Source organism: Dermacentor albipictus, chromosome 3 (assembly GCF_038994185.2).
Source record: "Dermacentor albipictus isolate Rhodes 1998 colony chromosome 3, USDA_Dalb.pri_finalv2, whole genome shotgun sequence".
Classification (NCBI taxonomy): domain Eukaryota; kingdom Metazoa; phylum Arthropoda; class Arachnida; order Ixodida; family Ixodidae; genus Dermacentor; species Dermacentor albipictus.
The window spans coordinates 119649141-119672203 of NC_091823.1; the positions used below are offsets into that span (position 1 = coordinate 119649141).

General features: G+C 45.6%; 1 protein-coding gene across 1 annotated transcript; it reads left to right on the forward strand.

Moving 5' to 3' along the window:
* The first annotated feature begins 226 nt into the window (after positions 1-226).
* On the forward strand, positions 227-22475 carry LOC135919477 (RAD51-associated protein 1-like). Its single transcript, XM_065453313.2, has 7 exons — positions 227-680; positions 1776-1825; positions 4970-5117; positions 6405-6505; positions 10204-10341; positions 11078-11275; positions 19759-22475. The coding sequence occupies exons 1-7, from the start codon at positions 655-657 to the stop codon at positions 20109-20111; spliced, it is 1014 nt and encodes a 337-aa protein (XP_065309385.2). The 5' UTR covers positions 227-654; the 3' UTR covers positions 20112-22475.
* The last annotated feature ends 588 nt before the right edge of the window (positions 22476-23063 follow it).

Sequence of the window (23063 nt, forward strand, 5' to 3'; positions counted from 1 at the left end):
ATACGTAACGCTTCACTTAAATTGTGGTGCGAATGTTCTACTTAAGCTGTACCCTACGCGCCTACAAAATTTGTCCGAACCGTTTCAGGGGCCCTTTAAGAAAACAATAGAACTCGAACTCGCTCTTATCGATGCCTGTTTCACGTTGAAGTGCATCAAGTGTATTTTTGAATAAGTTAAATTTAGCAACAAGCTGTAAATTATACAATTTATAGGTTAATTCGGTACCAGCCAACGTTCGTGCCAGCTAGTTGTCGGCAGTTATGGGTAATCTTGAGTACCAGTTTGCTGTATGTTTCATTATTTCCTCTAAAATAACTGTTCTAATCACTGTCTTGTTAAACTTCATCTGTGAAACAACCGCATAGGATGGGTTGAGGTGTTGCAAGGAGGTTTTAAAAGGCGTTGTGTTGTGCGACGTCATCTTAATGAAACAAGAACTTTTTTGTTTGCCACACTTGGCTTGGCTTGGCTGGTAATTGTCATGTGATCTTTAAAGAACCGCGCATAATCGCGCGCCAACTTTGCAAGCAGCGTCTGCCGTTCGGATATGAAAGTTCAATTTCTTCAGCACTTAGGCTCATTTTCTTAAGCTTGACGTCAACTCTGCGTCCGTGTGTGGAATTCGCGGGAAAACTTCTGCAAAGTCGAGCCATGGCGGAAGGGCGAAGGTCGTCAAGGTGAGTATGCATATGCGTGTCGAGACTTCTGCGGTGGGCCATGTGAATGGAAAAACAAACAAGTTGCTGCTCTTCAGAAATAATGACGGATGCATATTTTTGTTTGTTGGACGCGTCAAATGCGTAGCTACAGTTTGAATTATGGCGATATTTATCACTTAAGAGCCCGTTAAGCATACCGTGTGTCCTGTGCCCCAAACGTTGACTTGAGCACTCGAAACTCAGTGAAAGGCGCCAGTTTTACCACCAGGTGGTTCGCCATTTATTTTTGGTTTCGACTGATAATGACGTCGCGAACGACGTATTGTTTTACGGAGTTACATGATGTTCGATTTCTCAACTTATGTGGCCGTGGACGGCTTTTGATCTGCTGCACAATTTCGTGCACATCGTGCACAAAAACAAAACAAACGTATGCTACGCAAGTCGTACCTACGTATGTTACACCGCAGTTCGGTTGGCTCGTGCTACATTAAGTTTTCCAGCAAGATTCTCGAATGCGGTTAGTAAGGCATTGAACAATCAGAGGTATAAGGAATGAGCAGAGCTTTTGGCACATATAGAAGATGCTGAAGCCGATTCATTTGTGTGCAGTCAACAATGCTTATCGTCTGTGTTGATGTGCGAACTTGAGAAGGTTATGATTCTCATACCACGCACAATATAACTTTAGTCTGTCTACAGTGTTAGTATTGCACAGTTAAAGACGAAAATTCCCAAATTACCTGAATAATAATTTTATTTGTTATCGAGCTTGAGTTGAAAGCTTGGGACGACTTTTTTTCTTCTTCTAATGTTGCACTTTCTGACCATTAAAAAAAAAATTTATAGCCTAAATAAAACATCTGCTTTCTAGAGTCACATGGTTTTAACATTTTCCCTTAAATGCAACAAACCTAATCAAATTCGGTGCAGTGGATGCTGAGAAAAACACTTTCTCCAATTCCACATATTTGGGGGCAGGGGGCTTCCGACATAAAGCTTTCTAATCTACGATAGGATGAGCAGTCATATGCAATGGCCCGAGTATTGTGCAGCAAGGATCACCAGCAGGCTTAATCCCACAGCTCTTCGTATATTTATCTTGTTCATTAGGGCCCACAAGTCTGTCAACTACGCCAAGCTGGACTATGGGAGTGATGAAGGTAAGCGAGATTGCTTGCTTTCTTGAGCCCCCTACGTAAAAATTTTGTTGATCTTCGGAAGTGGGTGTTGTTTCCTACTTGTTCACCAACATTTAATTATCTTCCATCGTTAATTGGTGTGTTGGTTAATTAATGAGGCTTAACATGTCAAGGCAACAGAGGGGCATCAAGATATGTTATCGTGGACGGCTCCAGATTGAGTTTGTCTGTAAGTGTTTCATTAACATGCACCCAACACTCGGTGCACAGTGCTCACGGAATGAAACATGACAGGGAAACTTTAAAATAGAGCGCTGCACAGACTCGAGAACACCGTGTCATGTCTCTACGAGTCTGGTCGCTGAAGGTGATGCGGACTCTGACCCAACCGTAGAAGCTAAAATTACGCCTATGTCACGTGAACTGCAGACAATGCAAACAAAAGCATGAGCATTAGTTAGCCATAAATTGACAAACGTTGCATCCCATGAGTACTGTGCAAGCATTTTTTCATTCCGTCTCAATCGGAATGCAGCAATTGTGGGCACTATTTGAACGCATGACCTTGTCCTTAGCAGAATGACGCCATACCCACCGTGGTAGGTGCATTGCATGATTGAGTCAGCTGTCTAATGTTAAATGCACACTTTGTTTAGCCATAATGAAGGTTATTCAAAGTGCCTGCATCTTGTTAGTTAGCATATGGAACACAGGGGCTCAGGTCATTATGGAAGGAGCTAAAAACTTAAAAACAAAAAAATAATAAAATATGTCTTTGGCTTGGTGCCAAAGTAGTAGTTATATAACCTCTTTGGACTCTGCATTTATGACTGGATGAAAAGTAGAAAGACACCTACAAAAAAAGGGGTCAGGCAAGGAGGCACAATCTCTCCAATGCTATCCACTGCATGCTCAAAAGAATTATTCAAGCTATTAAACTGGGAAGCCTTAGGAATGAAGATCAACGGCGAATACCTCAGCAACCTTCGGTTTGCAGATCACATTGTCCTGTTCAGCAACACTGGAGATGAGTTACAACAAATGATTGAGGACCTTAACAGAGAAAGTGTAAGAGTGGGAATGAAGATCAATATGCAGAAGACAAAGATAATGCTTAATAACCTGGCAAGGGAACAAGAGTGCAGGATCGCCAGTCAGCCTCTAGAGTCTGTGAAGGAGTATGTTTACCTACGTCAATTACACACAGAGCACCCTGATCATGAGAAGGAAATTTACAGAAGAATAAAAATGGGTTGAAGTGCATATGGCAGACCTTCTCAGGTCCTGACTGGAAGCTTACCACTATCACTGAAAAGAAAGGTGTACAATCAATGCATTTTACCGGTGTTAACATATGTGAGAGAAACTTGGAGATTGACAAAGAAGCTCGAGAACAGGTTAAGGACCACGCAAAGAGTAATGGAACGAAGTATGTTAGGCATAACGTTAAGAGACAGCAAGAGAGCAATGTGGATTGGAGAGCAAATGGGGATAGCTGATATTCTAATTGACATTAAGAGAAAAAAATGGATCTGCGCAGGCCATGTAATGCGTAGGTTAGATAACCAGTGGACCATTAGGGTCCAATGGGTGCCAAGAGAAGGGAAGCTCAGTCGAGGACAGCAGAAGACTAAGTGGGGTGATGAAATTAGGAAATTCGCAGGCACTAGTTGGATTGGCTGGTGCAGGACATGGGGTAATTGGAGGTCGTAGGGAGAGGCCTTCATCCTGCAGAGGACCTAAAATAGGCTGGTGATGGTGATGATAGACCAAGTTGACAGCTCAGAACTGAGAACAGACTACAATAATGGCATTTGAAAAATGTTTCGTACATCTTAAGATACTTTTTATTACCATATTTTTGCACGCATAGCCAACAATAAAAATGCTAAAAATTTAGCAGTGAAGTCGGGGTGTAGTTTATGTGCAAATTTTGCCTTGAAGTGTGGTTTCACTGCAGCATAATATGCGAATTTCGTCTTTAAGTGCGGCTTTAAGGCCAGGCTCTCCATCATTCAGTTTCGTTATCTCCTCGGGAACCCCACCCTCTTCCCACCTACGCTTGTTGAAGCTCCCTTCGCTCTTCCATGGTCTCCCATTGCACTCCTTCACAGATCACAATTTTGCGTTTTGTAGTTAGTGAATAGTGCACACGGTGTAGAAAAACTAGAACTCCTATCAGGGGGAGCTGCGCTCACCGGCCATCCTAGCGCAGCAGAAGCTGATGATAATGGTTTCACTCAGTGGAACCAATTGCGATTTGGGCTTGTGGTTTTATCACTTGATATACGTTCGTCACCTATGCCCGTGGTGCTCCCTTGGTGTGCGCGGAGTGCTTAGTGATATGGCGCACTTGCATTGCCGATGCACATGCGAGGGCTGCTCCATATGTGCTTTCATCCTTTGTTATGCGAATGCTGGCTGCGAAGTAATCAGATTCACGTCGCATATCTAGTGACTGATTCCACCGTGATCACGTCCGTTGTGTGAATGCAGCTATATCAGCATTGCAGTAGGGGGAGCGAGGAGCTGGATACAATGTATACAACAATGACGAGTCGTGCATCCATGACAGAAACATTTTGCAAAGATTTTAGCATTGTTGTGTGCAGATATCTCTGCGGGTTGTCTGCGCGGATCTTTCTTTTTCTTTTCAGTATGTTGTAATTGAGGGTGCAGGTTATGTGCAGGGGCAAGTGATGTGCAGAAGATATGGTACACCTGTTTGGAAATATACATCAATACATGGGAAATGTGTTAGAGAAAACTGCTGAAAGATGAGCATCTTAGCTTTGCTGGCAGTATTGTACATTGTCAGTTAAGCGTTTCTACCGAGCAAATCTCTCAAACAACAAGGCATTTTCCAAACTGATTGCTGAGCAGTAAGTTTTGTTCCCATACCTGAAATGCTTTTCAAAGCTCAATCACAGAGTCCACATTTGTTAAGACACTGAAATGTAAAATCTCCTCTGCCGCGGTCTGGTTTCTCTGATGCCAAGGTTGCACGAAGTGCTTGAGAACAGGTTTCCTTAGTGGCTTTGTGCTGAATTCTACTGTATGCCAACTTCCCCTTACATAAAAGCAGTTCTGTAATCAACGGGTTTGCCCGTTGTAAATGGACACTAGCAGCATCGTGTTACACCTTACCCTTACTCTGAAATGCAGATGATGACTTCAAGCCAGCTGAGGTACCGCCATCAAAACGTGCCAAGCCTGCTGTCAAGGAAGCGCCCAAAAAGGCAGAGAAGAAAACCAAGCCTGACAGCGTAGGGATAACAAGTTCCAGTGCTGTCACTGAGAAGCAGAAGGCAGGGTGGGTTGTGTGCTTGGTGTGTTGGCCAGATTTCAACAAAAGTGTGGAATGCAGAAATTCCTCTACACATGTGGCAAATCTCCCTTCACTTCGTGGGAGCACATCTACCAAGTCTTCTGCAATACCCCGAACGAGCGGGCACACCAACTGGCGCGAGAGCTCACATTCCGCGTCTGCAGTCCACCCTCTCGCTTCAACCCAGCTTGGAGCGATCTAGACAACAAAGACCCACTCGTATCACAATCACTTCAAATCATAGGTTATCATGAAGAATTTTTCCTCCTCCTCACCCAAAGCTCAAAAAAGCACAGGCCATCACTTACAGACAGTTGCAGACTAGGACATACATCACACCAACAACACTAAGCAGGATCAATCCTGACCTTCCTACTGAATGCCCACACTGCGGCCACGAATACAACAACTTCGAACACATGCTCTGGCTGTGCCCTGCCAACGCGAGCACGGACTTTCCCGACCAGTCTTCCTGGGACTCGGCGGTCAGAAGCACAGAGCTCATCGCTCAGCTCAAGGCTGTCCAGAGGGCCCGGGCCATCGCCGAAGGACTCTGTCTACCGGCCCCGACCTGGGTGGAGCTGCTGGATTGATTTCCCCTCAGGGCCTAAATAAAGTTCTAACTCACTCACTTCTGCACTACCCATACATTGCACAGATTTTGACCATTTTTGTCTAGTTGTACAGTTACGTAAGGTGTCTTCCAGAAATCGGACTTTGCTGTTCTTGCATGCAAAGACTGCCAATTGTCTTTTTTTTTATATTAGCAGCCTTTGAATAGCACTGAAACAGATGATGCATGCACTCAGGGATACGACTTTGGGCATCACATAGTGCCTTGGAGATTTTCCTGTGTTATGTGGGCACTGCCTCATCTCTGAGGTCATGCCAAGGAGTTGTGCATTCTGGATTGTGTCATTTCAAATTACGAGCGGTAATGTTGGCTTTTGTTTGTTTTGCTATCAAAAACATATCTTTGTGAGCGATGCATCCATTCGTACCTTTAAACGTAAAATTTTGAACTGAAACTGCTTTTATCTAGGCTATCTGAACATAGGCCTTTTGTCCAGTCTAACTGTTTGTTGCAGTTGGGGCCCTTTAACACCAATCACAATAGCAACAATTTGCAATGTCTTGCACTTTCAAAATTGCCAAAGCACTGCAGTGCTATTAGTGCTGCATGGATGAGCCTTCTTCAGCACAGTGTCATGCCCATTCACCACTATCTTTGTTCCTAAGTCACATAATGAAACCTGCCTCCCTTTGATGCAGGAGGGCATCCCTGGATGACAAGCTGTTCCAGCGAGACCTCGAAGCGGCACTGCGTCTCTCACAGAATGCACCGGCCTCTGAAGGACAGTGCTTGGAGACTGGTTGGTATTTCACCTCATTGTCAAATGTGTGGAGCTCTTCAGTAGGAGCAGCAGCCTGTATAGCTTTACCACACAACCAATGGATTTTTTAAGTGATCTCTATTAACCATGTTACATGGCTCCGTACTATGCCTGCAAATTTCCTTACAGCCTTCCCATCAATAATTATTTTCTGTTGTGTTCTTTTCTATAGTCTAAATTTCAGACTGTGAGGAATGTGATCTACTCAGTACTTTATTAATTAATATTTGTGTGTGTGTGTGATGCCTTTTCTCTTAATTTCAATTTTTGACTGGTTGTCTGGACATTCCCGTTTGAGAGCCCAGATAACAGCTCTGGCTTTTGAATCAAGGTCATTTGAAGGTTGCCGACAAGGGGAGCTAAAAGCATTTCATGCTTAAAACGTACGATCGGAAGTCACTAAAAGATTGACGGACTCAATTGCAGTTGGCATGTATGTAATGTGAAGCGTTGCGTGAATCGTTGCAACACGAGTTGCAGACGTGAGCCGAGCTGGTGGGGCTCGAGTGGCCCTGAGAGGTGCGTTGACATTTTTGTCGCTTTGACAAGCTTACGTTTGCGCTGTTCGAACTGAGCCTGGGTAAGCTGCTTCTTAGAGCAGGGCATTTCGGCGGGAAGTTCTGACGTGCAGACTCAGCATGAATCATTGGGGCAAGCATGAGACGCGGACGCACATCGAGCTAATAGGTCCCAAGCGACCCAAGATGCACATCATTTTGCTATTATGTAGTGTTCTAGACTGCTACAGGAAATATAAATGAAATCAAGCAAGTGCACGGGCAACGCTGTAATACGATGCCTACGATGCCACCAGAGTGATGCATGATGCTCTGCCTTTGCATCTCCTGCAGCAGGGAATGGAGGTGAATTTGGGTTATCTCCTTTTAAAAGCATGCAGTATACTACCAACAGCACTATGGCCCATGCACTTATCTTTACTTATCTGTCTTGAAACAGATAAGTAAAGATTGTCAGGATTGGGGGCTCAATCCCATCGCTCGAGATCCGTTGCCAAGATTGGAGTCCCGCATGAATTCGAAGGTAACTGGCCCATGCCGTCGTCCAACTTATCCACGCTGAGGACTTTGATGAAGGGAAGAACTGCTTCTCATCGAGAAAGAGGAATAAGGGTTTATTTACAGTATTTAAATCAGTCTAACATGACTGCTTGAGAAAAAGAGTGTCAGTCCAACATGACTGCACGAGAGAAGTGTATCAGTCTAACATGACTGCTCAAGAGAAGTGTCTTAGTCTAACATGACTGCTCAAGAGAAGTGTCTTGAGCATCCGCACAACAGCAGTTTTTATACACTCGGTCCGCCGGCGATACAAGGTGACGCGAACGTTCGTTTACTCATTGTCAACTTGCCGCCGCCCCACACAACAGTTTATGTACACATAGGCACACACATTCCGATGCCCGGCGCCGACGTCCGAGGGGCGCTGTTCCGGGAAACTTGGAGCCAATGGTGGGTAGCTTGTTGTCTTGTGTCCCGATCGGGGCATGGGAAGCAACAAAAAACGGCTTTCCTGTGGCAGTCCGTTCACGCGTAGCAGATCAGGTCTGCGCTGGAGAGCTTGGGCACAATAGTTCGCCCGCCAAACGCGTTTCGTCACAACGGCGATGGGACTGGTGGATGGAGGCGGTTTTCAGCACAAAGCCCTCTTCTTCGAACGCATCCTAGCTGCAGCGACGGAGAGTGGGGGATGCGCGTCTTGTCCCCCAGTCGTAATTAGGTGGCAATTTTGCCTTGCAGCTCGCCATTCTTAACAAGATGCTTATTGCAATAGGCTTGGTGGCAATAGCTGTGAATGCGGTGTGTGGCGACCCGGGAGGATATCTGCTGGTACCGGAATAAGAAACTTTGTGCGCACCAGTGTTTTCACAAGAGATGAACGAGAGAGTATCGCGGGGAAGCTGCTGCAGTGGGTGACTATACTGTTCTCGATTGTGTGTGCCTCATGCATTTTCTCATTTACATGGGATTTAGCGGCCAGAAAACATATCATATGATCGCAGTTAACATTGGTGCCAAAATATTGTTTTCCAGGAACATATGAATCCGTAAAAAATATGTGTAACTGTACTGGGTCATTTTACAGCGAAGCTGTTAGCTTCTAGTTGGTCGAGTTTTTTTCGTGTCCGCATGTGAAACCTCTGCTCACAGAAAAATTTGGAGGACACTTAAGCTTCACCTTTAAGAGTGGAATGCGATAGCATACATAGATCTCTGACTGCTTGTCACGCTTCCTGGCAACTGCAGCTTACGTAATTGTACTGTTTACCGGAAAACGCTGGTGGTGGACGCTATGCACGAAGGCAAGCTTTCTGGTAGAAACACGGCCTTTTGCGTGGGTCGCAAAGCGGTGGAGGTGAGCTCCATCTGGAGGTGTTGCAAGAACCCGGGTGTGCCACTTTATGGCCTTTGGGATTTGCACGCGCGGGCGCATGCAGATCTCGGAGGCTATGGCCGCTCTGTAGATGGTAGAAACACTGGACGAGTTTGTGTTTTTTGAGTTTCAGCGTAACAGAATTGTGTTTTCTCGTATATTCAAATTACAATCCGATGCTATCATGACTGTAAGTTATGTGTACGTCGCACTTTACAATTTTTCTGACGTATTTAACCTTGAAAAATTCAATTAGTTCTGTAACTTCCTTGTGCTACGTGGAGGGCCTGCATGGTTCGAAATTATTTTTGCCAAAATGACCGTCGATGCTGGTCGTGGGATGCTGACGCCGGATTTTCAGCGACATGGGGCCCTTAATGCCATTGCGTTAAAATGTGGGCCCATCCCGGAGACTGCAAAGAAGCGGGCAACACACAGTGTGCTTGAAAAAAGGGGTACAAGCGAAACATAAAGGATGCGCACACAAGGAAAAGGCGTTAGATACCTACGGACGCTGGATGCACCAACTGGCCCAAGAGCTTGTGCTAATGCACAGTGTGCTGGTTCTCCAAGAAGTATCACATGACAGCATCACTTGATGAAGATGTCATCGTGTGATGTCATTTCTGACGTGATGACATCATCAGGCAACATTGTCACATGATGCCACTGTTATCATGTAACGATGTCATGATGTCATCACGTGACCTTTGGTGTGCTCACATCATCACGTGACGTTTGACGTGATTATGTAATCATGTTACGCCATCATGGGCCAATCCTGTAGACAGTGCAATAAAAGCAGGAAGCGCACAGTGTGCTGCTTCTCCAAGAGGCATCACAAGATGTCATCAGTAGACATCATCTATTGACAGTGCAACATCGCGTGACGTCATGTCTGGTGTGATAACGTCATCACATGGTGTTATCAGGCGATATTGTGACATGACGATGCCGTCATTGCGTAACATAACATTTGACATGGTGATGTCGTCGTGTGACCTTTGGTGTGATGACATCATCACGCAATGTTTGAGGTGATGACGTAATCACATTTCGTCATCATGTCAGATGTGACGTAATTACTTGGTCACATGGGCTTTTTCCTGACGCATTTTACTTTTAAACAGCTATTTAGTTCAACTACACGCTTGGCAGAGGGCCTAGAAGAATGAGAATGCATGCAGCACTTCTGGACACATACGCGCAGGCGTGACATACGTCGCTTGTGGTGGTAGTGTGTGGCATCGGAACTTATGTTCATTGTTGTAACCTCACTTATGCAGATCCTGAACACAAGCCTGCAGACAGTATAATCGAGCAAAACAGCATAGCCACGTTTCCAGAGAACCTCGAGCTAGCTGGTGAGGTGGTTGTGCATTCCGAGCCAGGCCCTGAAGCCAGTGAGCCTTCAGCGTCGGCAGGTAAGCTGCCCTCCTACGCTGAAAGGCAAATTAGCCTCCTGCCAAATTATGTGAAAACGCTACATGGCCAGGCATAGCATTAGTGTTTTTCTTTTTTTCTCGTGATCTGTTCTTATTCTCCATGCTCACTGGTTAGTCCTTGTTAACTTTTCTGCAACCCGCCGCGGTTGCTCAGTGGCTATGGTGTTAGGCTGCTGAGCACGAGGTCGCGGGATCGAATCCCGGCCACGGCGGCCGCATTTCGATGGGGGCGAAATGCGAAAACACCCGTGTACTTAGCTTTAGGTGCACGTTAAAGAACCCCAGGTGGTCGAAATTTCCGGAGTCCTTCACTACGGCGTGCCTCATAATCAGAAAGTGGTTTTGGCACGTAAAACCCCATAATTTTAACTTTTCTGCATCCTCCAATCCTGTTTGTACATACTAGTAAGTGTGGGGTCATATATCACGTACTGTGACACGTGTGCGCATTCTCACTGACAATGTTTCAATGACAGACATTGTGTCTTATGTGTTAACGTGTATATAAACGATACACTGATCATTGTTGTGGCAAATGAGCAGCACCTGTAGATGACATCCATGAGAGAAACAGTATCTTCCATTTTTTTTTTTCATTCATGTTTTGATTGCCCAGTGAGGCTTTTGTCTGCCATCCAATGTTCATAGAAGTAAATTCAATGTCTGTGCGAGATCCATCAGCTTTTCCTCAGTGGCTCTGTGCTTTGAACTGCAGATGGCAAGGAGGAGGAAGACTACCAGCCGGAGCAAGAAGGGAGCTCCGAGGATGAGGAGGAGGATGCCTCGGATGAGGACTACGGAGACAGTGGCAGTGATGACGACGGGGAGTTTGCACCCTCAAAGAAAAAGGCTTCACATTCCCGCAAGGAACCTGTGGCAAGAAAGCCTCCAGCTGCCCCCAAGAAGCCGGCAGGTGAGTGGTGCACGGCCTTGTTTGGCCTTTCCTTTTCTTGGTTGTTTGCATGTCTGCACTGGTGATTTATGGCACATTCAACTGGTTTCTACTGCGCTCTTGACTTTCTTTGCTGCAATGTGGAGTCTTCTCAAGACTGGAGCCAGAGAAAGCCCACCTGAGCTGAATGTTCAGCTGCTACCAAAGCCATGTGACCAGAATCTTTTCTGAATCTGATTTGTGCTCCAGACTTAAAGGTCTGAGCACTTCTGAGCTGTTGAAGTGCAGCACTTTGAATGAACTAGGCAAACAGGTTCTGAGTGCTCAATTTCAACCAACTGAATGTAAAGCGCTCGAAAGGGACCACTCGAACCCGGTTATATTGAACTCACAAAAAAACCCACCTATCAGTTCGATATAAGCCTGCTAAAGACGTCATAAAAGCACATACCGTTTACTATAGCCCTTTATTGATGAAACGACCTTAATTTTGCATGAAATAGTCATGCTTCTTCTTCCGATTGGGCAACCTCACTGCCTGCGATGGAACACACTTTTCCACATTGTCTAAAGAGTCGGAGCAGCTGAAGCCGCAATCTTCCACATTTGCACAGAAGTGCCGGACTAGTGCGAGTGCACCAATCGCCACGGAGGATGTGGGCAAAGGGTCATTGTCGCTTTCCTCATTGTACCTGCTTTCATTTGGGTTCGATACGATGTAGGCAGTGTGGTCTTTGTTTTCGGGCTCTCCTGTGGTCACGTCACCACCATCTGCACTCACAAACTCATCTACCGTTGATCCGTCAACGGCTTCCGGAAATTGTGACAGCTCGCTCGAAACTTCGGTGACACCGGGAATGGCGTTGTCGCACTCATAAGCATTTTCAGAGTCATAGCCAGGCACGCGGAAGCTGGCACGTCTGAAACAGTGTCGGATGAATCACTTGTACATGGCCACCTCAACGTCATTGCCGTGCATGCGCGTCTGGTGCCACAGGTAATTTGTCTTCTTTAGCCCTAATCTCCCCCTTATTCTTCAAGATCGTGCTGAGATTGCACCTCGGAATCTTGTATGCTGTGGCGACATCCGACTTGTTATCGCGTTCGACTCGGTTTATGCTTTCGAGTTTCTCAGTGAAAGGCAAATTCAGTGCGCTTTGCACTAACCATCACGGCAACACCCCGGGACAAGGCCCACAAGGCGTAAATACAACGAACAAGAAAAGCAGTGAGCCAACTCAGACTTGCACCATCTTGCACGACGGGGGAACAAGAGCCTCTGATTGGCTGTCTGAGAAAACGCTGCGGGCAGGCCGGATCATTTCTTGCAGGGGGGTGTTGCCGATTCACCCTATGCGGCGTGGTCACGGTCAGGAGAGCAGGTGGATGAAGTCGCGCTGCTGGGCTGTCAGTGGATTTCCCCACCGCCTCGAGGGAAGGTAAACTTTTTCGCCCCTTGACTTTCAATATGTCGCGGGTTACTGCTGTTTTTGTTTGATGTAAGTGTAATTTTTGCGATATATACTCATAGTAACTATGCCGTGTTCAGGAATCATTCGACGTTCAGGATAATTCTATGTAGAAGGATTCAGTATAGTCGGTTTCGACTGAATTTTACTGCAGTTAGAAGCTAAAAACTGGGTTTGCTGTGTCTGTCCTTTCCATTGTGCCACCAGCAGCATTGTCATGTCGCCATCAAGCCACACTGGTATGAGCGCCTGGTAACCTGAACAAGCGCCTGCTAAAGATGCTTTTATCTGCGTCGTGGCAGCGTCGTTCATGACCCCAGAAAACTTCCGGTCATGAATTTTTGACTGTCAAGTTAGGCAAAGAAAAAGAAATCATTATTCACATACTATTACACTATATAGAAACATGCTCTTGACATTCTAAAATATAAGGAACGCTGTGGTGTGTTGTAGAATACACTTTGTTGACGTAAAATTGTCTAGGAAATGGCAAGAGAAATCTTTGGTAAAAAAGGAGACAATTAGCTACATTCAAAGCATCAATACAAGAACGTCTTCTTTTTTCTGTCCCTTGGTCATATCTGCCTGTTGGTTCAGGTTGCTGTTCTTTCATTTGAGTTGTGGTGAGAGTTTCCTCCTTGCTTACGGTTTGTCTTTCTCCGAATTCCTCTTTGCTCCAGGGCTTGTTCTTGCCTTTCTCCAAAGACGGTCCCCCTTTCTTCTTTTTTCATGTCTTTTTTCTATATATAGAGTTCTATATACAGTCGAACCCGACTATATCGAACCCGTTTACATCGAATTATTCCTTATATCAAACAATTTATGGACACGGTATAGTTACAATGAGTATATATAGCAAAAATTATGCATACATCGAACAAAACTAATAGCGACTCCCGATATATCGAACGTCAAGCGGCGGAAAGTGCCCCCGGAAGTTGGCTTTCCCTCCCGGTGAAGGGAAAACCCGGCGGCGCGGCTCCATCCAACCGCTCCCCCTATGCGACCGCGCTACCTCGGAGCCGCCGACACCTCCCTACAAAAAATGATCCTGGCCCGCCCGCCTGCAGCGCTTGCCCAGACAGCCAATCAGAGGCTCTTGTGCCCTCGTCATGCAAGTTGGCGAAAGTGCGAGTTGTCTCGCTGCTTATCTGATTCATTGTGTGCGCCTTCTCCCGCAGTGTTGCCGTGATGAAGCGTCAGAATTAGCCTTTCGTCGTGAAGCTCGAAATCATAAACCGGGTCGAATGCGGTGACAAGTCGGATGTCTCTGCAACGTACAAGATTCCGAGGTGCACTCTCGGCACGATCTTGAAGGGGGAAATTAGGGCTAAAGCGGCCTAACTCGCGACCCGGTGCCCGTAGTGCCCGTGGCGCCCGACGCGTATGCGCGGCCGTGTACGAGTGGTTCATCCAAAATAGCTTCAGCCGTACCGACTTCCGCGTGCTCGGTGATGACTGTAAATTCTGATTAATGCGACGAAGCCGTTGTCGTTGTTGCCGAGGTTTGGAGCCAGCTGTCAGAATTTCCGGAAGCTGTTGACGAATCAACGGTGCGTGAGTACAGTGAGCGCAAATGATGGTGTCGCGACCACGGTAGAGCCCGGAAACGAAGACTACATTGCCGACATCGTGCCGAGCACAACTGAAAATGGGCACAACGAGGAAAGCAACGACCATCTTTGGCCCACATCCTCCGAAGTGCGCTCGCACTAGTCCGGTGCTTCTGTGCGAAAGCGGAATGTTGCGGCCTCAGCTGCTCCGACTCCTTAGACAATGTGGGGAAGTGCGTGCCTCGCATGCAGCGAAATTGCCCAAGCAGAAGAAAATGCAGGACTGTTTCGTGCGAAACGAAGCTAGTTTCATCAATAAAGTGATTTTATAAATGGTATGTGCATTTATGACATCCAATTATTTAGGAGGCTTATATCGAATTATGCTCTGTATCGAACTGATAGGCGTTTTTTTGCGAGTTCGATATAGCCGGGTTCGACTGTATAGCATAACCTCGTTCATATGTTTTGAAAAAAAAAAACGAGAAAAATGTGGTAATCAGGAAACATACTATCCGAAGTAACTAAAAAAAGTTTACCTGACTCAACTATTGTTGACTTCTTCGTAAGGTACAGTGTCGTGCGGATCGTTGCGGCACGAGACGCCAATGCGCGTCGAGCTGGTGTTGCTGCGGCGATCCGAGACGCGTTTTGTTGTTTTCCTATTGCGTGGTGTTTTAAGAGGGCGATGGGCAACTGAAACGAAATCGAGCTTGTGGGCGACACCGGATGCTGCCGAAGCAAAACGTGGTGCCCACATCGTGCCGCCTGCGGCAGGGAACAGTGGCGTGTTTGGATTTTCACCTACTAAAGGCGTGCAGTATGCTACCCATGGCATAATGCACCGCGCGCTGTAAAACAGATAGGTGAAGATGCTTATAGCAATAGGTTTGGCTGCGATAGCTGTGAATGCAGTGTGCGACCACCCGGGCAGAGATTTGCTGGTACCGGAATAAGAAATTGTGCACGCCATCGTTTTCACATGAGACAGGTGGCATATACTGTTCTCGATCACATGCGCCTCACCCCTTTTCTTGTTCACACGGAATCTAGTGGCCGGAAAACGTATATGAACGCAGTCTGCAGCTGGGAACGGCGGTGCGTTTCGGTTATCGCCTATTAGAAGCGGGCGCTGTACGCTTCCGACAGCACCACGTATGCACTGTGAAACAGGTAGGCAAAGATGCTTATCACAATAAGATAGGCGGTGATAGCTGTGAATTCCCCAATCGATGATCTGGGAGAAGATTTGCTGGTACGGAAATGAGAAAATGAGTGCGCGCAGGTGTTTTCATACGAGACGGGCAAGCGAATATTGCAAAGAAACTGCTGCGGTGGGCAGCTACATACTGTTCTTTATCGCTCATGCGTCCCATGGATTTTCTTGTTTACATTGTATCTAGCGGCCGTAAACCATATCACACGATTGCAGTTTGGTGACGTGCTGAATGTTGGTGCCGGAAAATCTTGTTTTCCGGGAACGTATGAACCGGTAAAAGATGAGCGTAACTATTGGGTCATTTTCTGTGTTCTCGATTGCAAATGTTGGCGCCAGGAAAATGTACGTAACGTGAACGTATTGACAAGGTTCTACTGTATCTATAGGTTATTGTAACTTGTGTCGTTCTAGAGGCCTTCACCAGAAGTCTTTTAGGAGCACTGATTGTAAACATCGAGTCTATACTAGTTGGTGACAACCTAAGATTTACAAAAAATCTCCACCCGCAAAAATGCAGTGCACCTGCCCTTCACCTCTGAAAGGGAACCGAGCCAGCTGGTGTCCACACACAGCTTAATGACTTTGCTCTGCTAATGTAAATGCTAGGCTAACAGGAAAATAAAAACCCGTCTCAAGCTAAAGTGTTATCCTTGGCTGAGCTTTGATATCGGGATCACCCATAGAACTTGTCCTAGAACACAGATTGATTTGCATGGAGAAAACAGTTGCTTTAAGCATGCAAAACTGCTCGAAATCAAGTGAAATAAACGAACCTAATTGGCTGGTGCATATATGCAAATTGTGTTTGAGTTGGACAGCGTACATATAACCTTAGGGGGCAGGTGATCATGCGTCTCCTCCGCTAGCCCATCAGTGGCTGCGCATGGCAGTTTGCACGTCTGAGCATGCACATTACCCATGCGCTCTTTTGGAGGTAATCTCTGGCAAGTTTAGATGGCTGGTGGCTATTGTGTGCGCCGTCTTCCCAGACACCTAGGGACGAAGGCCGCACAGTCTCAAGTTTGGGAGAAGCTTTGATGTGGAGCGGCAGCAGAATTGCTCACTCGCTTCTGTGCACTTTTCATCACACCAGCGTTGTGATAGCAAATGAATGGAGTCATCGAGTGAGGTCTGTTCAGGTGGTTTGCCTGTGCGCATGTGACAGCATGCTTGTTAGTTTAACTAGTAAGCAGATGTTGAGCTCAATTTGTATTGCCAATAAAACTAGAAACTTTATTTCATGTAGTTGTGTAATACTTTGCTATTGCAATCAGTGCTTCCCTTTTTTGGGCTAAACTGCGACCTTTTACATGCTATACAGCATTACGGTTTACGTGTACGTTTACACATGTTGATATGCAAGCACCCTGACCTAAATAATCTGTTTCGCTGGGCACATATCTGTCTTGTGAAAACTTATTACCACCACTGCATTATACGTGCCACTTTGTTTTTACCATAAGAAGCCAACAGACACTGACACCAAGGACAACACGGGGAAATTACTTGTGCTTAATAAATGAAATAAAGAAAGGATAAATTAATGGAAATGAAAGTGGATGAAAAAACAACTTTCCGCAGGTGGGGAACGATCCCACAACCTTCTCATCGGGCCCCTCAGTTAACCCCCTTTCTTCTCGTTTACCACTTTGTTCCTAAGTGTTAGATGTCTGTGTGCAAAGCCAAAACTGATGGCTAAATACAAGTAGGCGTAGTGGGCACCTGTCAAGTCAGACAAGCACAATGCGAACGTAGTTATTCACAAAATTGGCACTTGCAAGGTCTAATAAATGAACTGACCATACCCCGTTTGTTATGTTATAAATGTAGATATTGTCTACTTTGTATGCGTTATAAGCTGGTGGGGGGGGGGGATTCTCTGTCGAAAGTGATGCACAATTTAGTTGGGAATATTGGTCCTTTTTTATTTATCCTGTACGGAAAGCTCACTGGCTCCCAAATGGCAGTTAGCAGGCAGTCACAGGGCTGGGAACCTAAGGCAACCAAATCTTAGGGCATTCGGAGTATAAGAGAGCAAAGTTTGATATATGTATATGAACTGTACAAAAAAGTTGCAGTTTTTCCTGAAAGGCAAAGCATCGATTGCGATAAGAAATTAGTGGACAGCTATATAAAGCAAGGACAGTAATAGTTTTATCGGCTGTGTATACTTGTGAACATAGGCATACTACTAACTAAATTAACAAGCATGGTGTCACGCACATACAAGCAAACATAAATACATCTGACTCGATGACCGCGGAAACTCCCGGTCAAAACGCTGGCATGAGGAAATGTGGCAGCAACAGCGAGCGAAGTGAAATTCGTGCTGCCTATTGCTTCAATGAAAAGTGAGTGTCAAGAACACACATCATGCAAACAGCTACAAGATGCCAACGTACCTAGACTGCCCCCAATGCAGACTGCTCTGAAGATACAGCCGGGCAACCGCATGCAGTGACCACATGCGCAGTTGCAAGTTGAGTAGAACGGCGCCCCTCTCTCATTCTCTCACACACCCCCGTGCCTCGCAATGTTGGGTGCCTTGCGCATGACTGGAGATGGCCCGCTTCCTGGCCGCTTTCGTCTTTTTTGCGCAGGCGAGATTGAGCCGCAATTCTCGGCTCCCCTCACATGTCTTCACTTGCACATACAGTGTAGAATGTGTTGCGACGCTGTTATCGCCCCTGGACTTTATACGGAGCTTCACGGTGATGGCGGCGCAGATGGCAGAAATGCGTTTGGAGTGTCTGTATATTTACTATTGCAATAAGAGTAGCAGGTGGTCGACTCAGTTGTGTTGTCGGCTCAGGAGAGTGCAATTACCCCAAACTGCCCACTTGTGCTTACAATACCACTTTATGCCTTGCTTTTCTTTTAACAGTATTCACTTGATAATGATGATGATTGGGTTGACAGTGTCATTTTTGCAGCTCGGCAGAGTTCAACACTTTAGACTAAAACAAGAACAATGTATACTGGAATCACAGTAAGACAGTGCATGCCACTGTCTTACTGTGATTTACCCACTTATAACAATATTCAAGTGCCCAGAAAATTCCATTGCTATAGCCGATAACAGTCATTACTGCATTGCAGGAAAACAAAAAGAGGGGACCAGCATCAAAAGATATCAATTAGACAGAAAGACTCACTTAGTGCAGCCACACCCACTTATAAAATTAGCAGATTTAACAATACCAGGATGTAACAATAAGCAACCATGGCAACCTGTGTGTGCTCCATGGTAATATAAGCTCCTTACGATAATGCTCTCAATGCAGCATTATTGGTTAGAACAAGTAAGTCTGGCTACTGGGTATCTGCGCCAAAAGGAAAAGAAACATGAAATTGTCAGCGTCTTGCACTTGTCTCCCATCTCCTTTCCCCCTCGAACCCACAAGTCGACTGCTCCGGCGAGCTTCAGTGAGGGCGGCCGTCGGTACAGTCGCCTCGTGCTTTGAAAGGGTGGAAGGGAGAAGGGAGAGAGGTGCACAAGGCTAGCAAGGAAACAAGGGTGGCAATGACTGTTTCTTTTTTGTTGTTTTGTTCGTTTCCTTTTTATAGAACTTTGTATTATTTTTCCTTTCTACACAGACACCTAGCACAAAATTTAATTGGTATTGCCAACAATGCGGCATGTGAACGTTGTAGTGAGCAATTTAGTTTTATCATAGAACACACGAAAGCTTGCTGGTGCGGCGACTGCATTGTTACATCTGAAATATTATTACGACCAGTATTGCTATAAGTAGCTTTGACTGTGCGTGCTTTGGTACAACCTGTTGTTATGCATAGGGCAGAAAGTGTGAATGTGAGGACAAGGGATGTACAAATTATACAGGTGCGCTCTCCTCTATTTACTTTAATTTTATTTATTTAATACATACTGCAGACCTTTCGGTCCAAGAAGAGGACTATGTATAATTTTCCCCATCATCTGCACTGTTTGCCATGTTAAATGAAAACCGACTGGTCCATCTTCAAACTTTCACTATGCACCAAATTGCTGACAAGCTCTTTGACAATGTTTCTACAAAGCAGAGAAGCCTACGGCACTTTGAAATTATTGCAGGCGTTACATACCGACGTATTTTCTAGCTTGTGTTACGTTTGCTTGGTTACCTACGCATCACATAAGATATTTTGGCGCCAGTGTCCTGAAGGACCTATGAATTGAATACTAGACCTGTAGGGCCTTGTACAATTTGTGTGTGTCTAGACTGACCGGTGTGCTCATTGGGTTCACCCACACTGGTGCAGGCACCGCAAGAGCAGCAGCCAAAAAATCTCCCGCACCATCGGCCGCACCACACACCGCCACGAAAGGCCCCACAGCAACACGTGGCAAGATGCAGGCATCGAGTGCATCAGCCAGCTCATCATCAGCATCACCACCGGTGCCAAGGTCGACACCTCGCCTTGCTGCAGCTGCAAAGTCTTCGCCAAGTGCGGCTCCACGGCTCTTACCGCAGCGAACTCCTCCTGGAGGCAGTGTGCCCATGACTGTGCCCAAGTTTTCGAGCGGCCAGTTGCCGGCATCAGGGATTCGCCTAGGATTGTCACGCCGCTCAGTGAGCAAGCCACTTCACAGTGTTGTCAAAGTGCAGCAGTGAGCTTGTCAAGCATAACTTGGAACAGCCGTGCATTGGCAGGATGGATTCAGTGAATTCTGCACTGTGCTTGTGATCGCTTCAGAAATCCCTAAAGACTAGTGAATTGGGGAGTGTGTCTTCAGGTGTGATGAGGGAAGGAGGACATTTTCGAGTACTTTGTGGCATGTTTTAGGCAGCCCTGTTTTTATACGTTTAACTTCATGTTCACAAATGGGCTTCGAATTGAAGCCCTTCGTCGACTTGACCAAGTGGAGCACAGCATCGCTCCTCTTCTGAAGAATGCATTGCATTTTGATGACGTTCCTTGGTGATTCCTATGATGAGGATTTGCTTGAGAAGCACAAATTCACTCCAGTGCATTTGCATTTCCTCAGTTACCAAACATATTTGCATAAGAACCAGCATGGAGTGTCATTGAAGTGCAGAGACCATTTCAGTCATGGGGGAGCAGTGCTGCCATTCAATTTTTTTGAGACGACGTGGGGTGTCAAGTAGAGGAATGTCCCAGAATGTGGGGGTAAAGGTTTTTATGTTGTCCGTATATTGACTGGCGAGTCTTGACGGTGAATTTCACTGGCCAATCTGGAGTTGGGTTGTGTGTTCTCAGCAGATCCACTCTCTCTTACTTCATTCCCTGGGCACGGGGCCAGCGTGAAATTCAAGGCTGCAAAATGTAACTTTTCTCCTGCTCAAGGGACGAGTGCGTCTGGTATTAACCATCTTGAGTGAACATCAGTGCACGGCACCACGCCCTTCTGCATGACAGCTACATCTTCTGCTGATGTGAGGCTCGGTTGGCATTTCGTACATTGCATTACTGTGACGCTTTTGTAATCGCAAAAACATTGGTTCACCAGAAAGCACGTACCATTTCTGGAACTAGGTGTGTGGGCCAAGTTTCTGTGGTAATCTGGCACAGCACGGATTGTTTTCCACAGGCAGATTTGAATTTGCAAAGTATGAGCATGCTCTTTGAGGATTTGTTGGGTGACTGTTCCAGACTGACCATGGGAATTTACTGTCAGATATTTTCTCACTACGCAATGACAAAAGACAGTGGTGCCAGGAAAAGCGTAGGATGTTTTGCATGAAAGCAACATTTTTTTGTTTGAAATATGAAAATTCTCGCTAATTTAAACCTAATTTACTGTTATTAGACATCATAGTTACAAACTTAGTCTGTTTCCTCAAATGCTTTGCTTGGCATTGATGTCTGTCAGCTTTATGTCATTGGTTCTTGTCTAAATACCAAGCCATTCAGTTCTCTTTGTGCTTACTGCATATTAGACATATTAAGAATGAAGGTTTTATGCTAGAGTGCAAGTAAAGTTGTGGTTGTTTTCTTCAAAAGATGAAACTCTTCATTTGTGATTATTATTATTTGGTTTGAAAGCATATGTACAATTGAAAAAGAGAGTAGGCAAGGAGCAGTCTGGTAACTGCCACCAGGAACGGTGAAATGCCTCCAAACTTTCCAGGAAGGTGGGGACAGAAACAAAGAAATGTAATAGAGAAAGAACGGAAGGAAAGGAAAAAGAATGAACAACCAAGGTAGAGCACACAGAAGGCAAAGGACACTGTTGCTTGAAGAGTATGTTGGCAAAATATTATACAGTTGGTGCAGGAAAAACAAAAAACTCGCGTTTGCAATTCGAAGAATGACAAGCCAAAAGAACAGAGAAATGTTGAATTTAGATCTGTGCAGTCTCAGCTTTCTTCTAAGGTCTCGGCAAGTGCCATGGGAGCGTGGTGGCTTTGACGTCATGCTACTAAGCACGAGGCTGCTAGATCAAATCTTGGCCACCGCTGCCGCATTTAGGAGGGGGTGAGATGCAAAAACGTATATGTACCGTGCACTGGGTGCAAGTTAAACCCCAGGTGGCTGAAATTAATCCTAGTCCCCTGCTACGGTGTGCCTCATAATCAGATTGCAGTTTTGGCACAAAATACTCCAGAACCTAATTGTTTTTTTTTGCTAGGATTGGTATGCTTACCTGAAGCCGAGAGCGCCAGTTTGTGTGCATCATCAGAGCCTTGCGAATCACTAATTGGAGAAACAATGAAGAGCAATGCTAAATGAACATAGGGGTGGTAAGTTATCCTTTCAAAGCTTTGTTAACATTCGTTGGATGGAAAAAATATTGGTCACTTGTGGATAATATCAAGGCCAACTTTCCTTTGAATTTTCTGCTGAAACCTCAGCACTGGTGTGTTAGTGTGACATCATAGATTTCAAAGAATTTTCTTGTACTTAAGCTGTTCTGGCACAGGAAATAATTCTTCAAACTTGCTGTGTTTAGCCTCTGTTTTTTCTTTAATAATGCAGTCCATGTTTACCAATAAACAGTTAACCAGACCACAGTAGACACTTGTCAAATTCCATGATATTATGGCGAGCTTGTGCAAGACAATGCTCCGTGTTTCATATTGCGCCTTTTCTGGCTCACCAAGCATCTTTGCATTAAGTGTGGCTGTTTTGCTACTGCACAGACCCGATTTGCCAATGTAGCTTAGCTTAATATTCCTACTTAATATCCCTATGTAAGATTGCAGATCAGACTCCTTTCAGAAGTGCTCTCTGGAGTTTTTGTGTGTTTATGGGAGGCTGCAGTCCACCTCATACTTTGCGAAAAATTCAGAAGGGGGTACACAAGTGGTACACTCATATAAAAGGATGCAGAACTAATATATGGACCCATAGAGTGTCATACAATAATTACTAGAGTGAACTCTGATGCTGCGATTGTTCAGCCCTCACGGAAGTGATGGTTAGTACACGGATTTGTCGGATCTGATGCTTGAGGCTTCAGACGTTCTTGTGGCTTTGTTTATTACACTTACACTTACACTGCCTGGTTTGGCTACCCGCCGTGGTTGCTCAGTGGCTATGGTGTTAGGCTGCTAAGCACGAGGTCGCAGGATCGAATCCCGGCCACGGCGGCCGCATTTCGA

Bases quoted from the DNA above. Each gene is read 5' to 3' on its own strand.
- LOC135919477 (XM_065453313.2), top strand. From the start codon at position 655: ATGGCGGAAGGGCGAAGGTCGTCAAG. The intron at 1,826-4,969 runs GTAAGCGAGATT...TCTGAAATGCAG, and splicing joins GGACTATGGGAGTGATGAAG to ATGATGACTTCAAGCCAGCT. The intron at 10,342-11,077 runs GTAAGCTGCCCT...TTTGAACTGCAG, and splicing joins TGAGCCTTCAGCGTCGGCAG to ATGGCAAGGAGGAGGAAGAC.